Source organism: Squalius cephalus (genome assembly GCF_949319135.1).
Source record: "Squalius cephalus genome assembly, chromosome: 7".
Classification (NCBI taxonomy): Eukaryota; Metazoa; Chordata; class Actinopteri; order Cypriniformes; family Leuciscidae; genus Squalius; species Squalius cephalus.
Genome location: NC_137128.1, coordinates 43,309,591 through 43,315,590, shown reverse-complemented (window position 1 = coordinate 43,315,590; position 6,000 = coordinate 43,309,591). Strand labels below are relative to the sequence as shown.

Genomic DNA, 6,000 nt, shown 5'->3' with positions numbered 1-6,000 from the left:
AAGGTAAAAGTATTGAAGACATCTGCTGTGTGAACTTTGAGCAGTTTTTAAAACTTTTCATAAGTTTCTGTTTTGAGCTTATTTACAGTGAGAGCAGAAAGATGATTTTTTATTTTTTTTATTTTGAACATTGTAGGTATAAACAAATATAAAACATACCAAGAAAATAAAAAAATTATAAGTGCAACATTCATATGCTATACAATCAAAACTTCTTATAAAGTCACTGATACCAATCATTACAAAATAATAATTGGACGAGATAATTGGTTTAGATAAAAAAAAAAAAATGTTTTGAGCTCTAAGCATAAGTGGTTTACAATTATTCATTTTCAGGAAAAGAATAAAAAGTTCAGTAGCTTTAATTTAACCAATTAGACTTTTTTTTCCTCCCAATGTGAAAATCAAACTCTTGATTTTGACATGACACTATACTGTGTTCATGAACATTAGTTGATATGCTCTCATGTATTACACGTCTAACCAATTTTGAAAACAACAATGTACTATTCTTATCTGATACACTGTTCAAATGTTTGGGGTCAGTAACATTTTTTTTTTTTTTTTTTTAGCAAGGATGCATATGCAGATATGCAGCACAACTGTTTTCAACATTGATAATAATAATAAATGTTGATATTGAGCAGCAAATCATCATATTAGAATTATTGGGATCATGTGACACTGAAGACTGGAGTAATGATGCTGAAAATTCAGTTTTGCATCACAGGAATACATTACATTTTAACAAATATTCACATAAAAACTATTTTAATTTTTTATTTTAACAGTTATTACTTTTTTACTGTATTTCTGATCAAATAAATCCAGCCTTGGTGAGTATAACTTATTTCAAAAACATAAAAAAATCTTACTGACCCCAGACTTTTAGACAGTAGTGTATATGCACAAACTTACAACAATCCTGCAAAAATACTCAACATTGCTCTGGGACATTCAACTAAACAATAGTTGCATTTTACATATATAGGCAAAAGTGTAAACATGAGTCACAATCTTCTTCACATTAATTGTGTAAGTCATTATGAGCTCAGTCCTCATTTATTTTAAGGCTGTCTGGTTTTCGGTGACTAAACCAGAGTCACAGAGAGTCTTGTGTTCCTCAGAAGAAAAAAGAGGGACACATCATTCATATTCACTAAATATAGAGTCCATAAAAAATTGCAGCATTAGAAGCTCACAGTAGACAGCAGGTTCTGTTGTACAGGGTTTATATGATTGATTGTCAACAACTTTAAAATAAAAATAATGCTTTTTGTTTTCAACAAAAAAAAAAAAGAACAGGTAAGAGGGGATGAAAAAATTGTTTAAATAAAATAGGAATTGTTTTTCCTCTATAAATAACATGGGTGAGATATAAAAGGTTAAAAAAGAGATTTTTTTTTCAGCCATTATTAATAACATGCCTATGGCAAGCCCTTTTAACATCTAAAAGCTAAGCTTGACTCTCCGGAATTAACATTGTAGATATAAACAACGTATTTCTGACTAATCGTAATTACATTTTGGATAGTTGGAATTGTCATTCAAGATATCTGTAACGTAATTGTGACTAGTCGAAACGGCAGATTGAGATATCTGTAATTCAGTTTTGACTAGGCAGAATGAAAGTTAAAGATATCTCAAACGTCATTATGTCTAGTGCAAATTATTGTGCATGACGTTGCTCTATTTTAGATGTATATGGGGGGGTGGGGGGTCTCTCAAATATTGGCAACATGCAATGCTTGCCATGCATTTCTATGTTTATGATCATGCTTAAAATTACTGTAGGTTATTGTTGACCTAAGATTTATGCGTGAGAGAGATGCACACTAATAATAAAGATGCTGACATGCATGCTATACTTGCCACGGAAGTGCAATAACATTAACTTCCTTAGATGAGAAAAATAGTTCTTAGTTCAGATTAGTTCTTTTTTTTTTTCCACAGTAAAAAGCCATGATAGCCTGTAGGTATTGATTTCAGGATGAAACAGTATAGCTAACAGCATTAAAAAGACGATTAAAAACTCCTTCGCCCTCTGGCTGCTCCCACATGGTGCAAATCAGTGCTAATTACAAGTTAACAGTTAACAGATGCTATGTGATTTTGATGATTTGAACAACAACACGCTCTGCTCCCGCCTAAAGTGGGATGCGGGCCTAATTTGCATACAGATATCTGCCATGTCATTTTGCCTAGTCAAACTTAATTTAAGATATGTAACATGTACAGTAGATATCTTGAATTGGAGTTATGACTAGTCAGAATCAAATTGTCGATATCTCAGACTAGAATTACAGATATCTACAATTCAGATGCAGATATCCGTAATTCACATGAACTGAATTGTAGATATCTGTAATGATAAACCCCATACAAATGAATGGCAAAAGTGACGTCATTTGTCATAGGAAGAATGTCTTTGTGGATATCTGAAATGTTCTTTTTGACTAGGCAAAACTGAATTACAGATATCTGCAAACACACAGTCAAACTGTTAAATGTAAAAAATGGCTTGCCATACATGCCAGAAGCCTATAGATATATACATATCTATGGTGGAAACATTCAGCATGATGATGCACAACATGGCGCAATTCCATTTGAATGGTCGTTTGTTTTGTTTTTGGGTAGCCCCGCCCCTTAGTGAAACCTCATTGGTTTAGAATCTGCGTACAGCTTTATGATTGGCTGTGATTTTAACACTACAAGCAGCGTTTCACGTCGAGACAGACGGCTGTTAATATACAGCTAGTTGATATTTTTGTTACCTTTTGTGGACAGGTTGGTTAGTAAGATTAATTCCCAAAAAAAAAAAAAGTATATATAGCCTATATATATGTATATATATATATATATATATATATATATATATATATATATATATATATATATATATATATATATATATATATATATATACAAACACATACACACACATGTGCCTCGGTTAGCTAGTGGTAATTATAAACGCCGTCCTTATGAGAGATTGCTAAGCTGTCATGGATAAAGACTTTAGTAAATAAAGCATTAAAATAAAGTAGTATTTTATAAAAAATAATCATGCTATGCAGATGTGTCTGGATATAACACCAAATTGTTGTCATGGCTATCATGGTTATAAAAAGCTATAAAGTCCCTAAACCTACCGCCACAGGAAAACATTTCTTTACATCAAAAAATAAAGTCACTATAATCCAGTTATATATATATGAAGAATCCAGATGCAAAAGCCTCTAAGTCGGTCTAACGTTTTAATATTAACATTTTAATCAGGCTCTTATGTATAGGTTTCTACCCAAGTACCGGCATTTCTGAATGGGCTGAGGCTGGGATTTAGTGAGTTTGAAGGGAAATTATTTGATGAACGTATACTATGTGCGGAGAGCAATTCACTCAATATTGTTATCTAATTTTTGACATAGGTGGCTTTTGCATCGAGGGCTTCATATATATATATCATCTAATTACCAATGTGAGAAAGACCTTTTTTGGCATCTGTTCCATGTTCATACTTTTCTTCCTGGATTTCTTACTCAGGGAACCACAAACTCTTGTCTTCTGATGACTTAGAAAAGTTCACTTTCTTTCCCATGCCGAAAGAATCGCTTCCGACAGCAGAAGTACATCTAGTCAGTAAATGTCAACCGGTGGTTTTGCGGTTGTCATGGAAACGACCAGTTCCCTTTGAAAAAGTTCGTCTTTGTGCTCCGATACAATAAAGTCCCTCAGGGTTCATTAGATGTCAGGCGATCTGTGCTCTTGGCGTATGTGAGCGTGCATAAAACAAAAAGCGGTATAAACACGATCAGCCGTCTGTAGAGGAGTATAAAATCTAATATTCAGTGTTAGTTCATGCATTCACTTGCTCTCTCTGAAATGTGAGTGTTGTCCTGTGGAAGAGAGCGCGGTCAGTGCCAGTGTACAGTGTGTGTGCAGCAGCGTGTGTGTGGCTGTCTGTACGAGACGTGGTGCAGCATCCAGTGGTTTCTGTGTGTCTGCCCTCACAGGTCAAAGGTCAGGCTCATACAGGCCTGCTGTAGGGGTAAATATTGTTCCTGTCCGTGTCTACGATCTGAAGGCTGGGTTTGCGTTCGCTGTCTTCGTTTTCAGCGTTTTCGACATCCTGGCAGCGAGGCGGGCGCTCTTTGAAGAAGTCAGAGACGTATCGCACCTGTGACGGAGAGGAGAAACACTTAATGCAACTTGCAAAATAGACCATTAGTTCATATTCCACTCTAAATAAAAAAATAAAAAAAAAGTGATTTATACACTGCTGTTCGGTAAGATTTTTAATGTTTTTAAAAGAATTCTCTTATGCTCACCAAGACTGCATTTATTTGATTAAAAAAAAATAAAAATTGTTAAGTATTATGACAATTTAAAATAACTGTTTCCTATTTGAATATATTTTTAAACGTAATTTATTCCTGTGATCAAAGCTGAATTTTCAGCATCATTACTCCAGTCTTCAGTTTCACATAATCCTTCAGAAATCATTCTAATATGATGATTTGCTGCTCAAAAAAATGATTGAATACAATATTGAAAACAGTTTATTTTATCCATATGGGTGCTGAAAAAATGAGCATGCTTTCTGCTTTCTGTTTTTATGACCAGTAACAGAATTTTGGGGGAGAAATTTGATTAAATTACTGTAATATAGAACAGGAAAAAACAAAAAAACATTCTAATTAAGTGCAAAATTAATTTCACCAAATTTTTCTCTTTTTTTTAGCATAAATCTAAATTCCTGAAGATTGAGGGAGGGTATTTAAATGGATTTAATTATCATGAAAATGCAAACAAATCCAAGTGGTTCTACAACAGGACATTTTCCTTCATAATTTTATCTTTTAATTTTGGGGTGAAATATAAGCTGGTATATCATGAGATTATTCCACTCACCGTGAGGACTGCGATCAGCGCCCCTTGCAGAAGACCCACGACCACGTCGCTCCAGTGGTGTTTGTAGTCAGACACACGTGTGTATCCCACATAAATGGCAAAAGCCACCAGGAAGAACTGAATTGTGGGCCGGAGGAGGCGGGCCCACTTGGATGCCATACGTGCCTGGACATACAGCTACACAGGGAAAACAACGACGGATTACACAATATTTTAAAAGAGGATATGGGAAGAAAAATGGAAATTCAACCTTGTGCATTCAGCAGCAGGAAACGAAGAATAAATAGTCTTTAAAAGTTATGGGAAAGCACCTTGTCTGAATATGACTTGTCTTAACTACAGACACGTCGGAACATGAGTGAAGCAACCAGAAAACTTTAAGTGTTTATTGAACACCCTCATGTAGCTCGTATGACTTTCTCTCTTCGGTGCAGCACAAAAAGAGAAATTCAGAAGAGCATTCATGCTAAGAAAAAAAAAAAAAAGTTATGCAGGTGTGAGGGTGAGTAAATGATGTCAGAACTTAAAGAGGACCTATTGTGCTTTTTCACATCATGCCAAGATACAAAGCACAAAGTCACTACAAAGCGAGTTATTCTCTATATCAGTGTCACTGTTTCTGAACTCCTGGAAACGCCTCCATTGTAGTCTTGAGTTTCTTCCGGGAACGAACACGTCACAATATTCCTCATTTAAATAATTAATACGCAGAATAAAGAGCTGGGGTCTGATTAAGTTAGTTAAGCCCCAGAAATTCCGGAAAATACACAGATAAAGTGACATGGGATTTGACCCGGGTTTGTTTGATTTTGGTTCATTCACACTGCCAGTGATTTTCCGGAATCAGAGAGTGCGTTCACACACAACCCGTACAAATCCCGTAAAGACACGTGACATCGATGTGACTTAATGTCTCAGCAGCGTCTTAAGTTTGCTTATGAGCTGAAACCACGCTTGTGCATTTTTTTCTCTGATTTGATCATAAACTTGCGCATTACGTACCGTTTAACAGCTGGCGAACTATCCCGGCTTCAGCGGCATCACTACGACACGGCATTATTACGGCTTTTGTTCACACAGCGCGCC

The 6,000-nt window shown here is 35.3% G+C and overlaps 1 protein-coding gene across 1 annotated transcript in view; it reads right to left on the bottom strand.

Moving 5' to 3' along the window:
- Positions 1–3,039: 3,039 nt before the first annotated feature.
- Positions 3,040–6,000, bottom strand: part of plpp2a (phospholipid phosphatase 2a) — a 37,316-nt gene continuing 34,355 nt past the window's right edge. Inside the window, exons 5-6 of the mRNA XM_079876849.1 lie at positions 4,915–5,091; positions 3,040–4,180 (exon numbers count right to left, since the gene is read on the bottom strand). Of these exons, the coding sequence (XP_079732975.1) occupies positions 4,031–4,180; positions 4,915–5,091 (327 nt within the window). The 3' untranslated portion in view covers positions 3,040–4,030. The remainder of the gene's footprint in view (positions 4,181–4,914; positions 5,092–6,000) is intronic.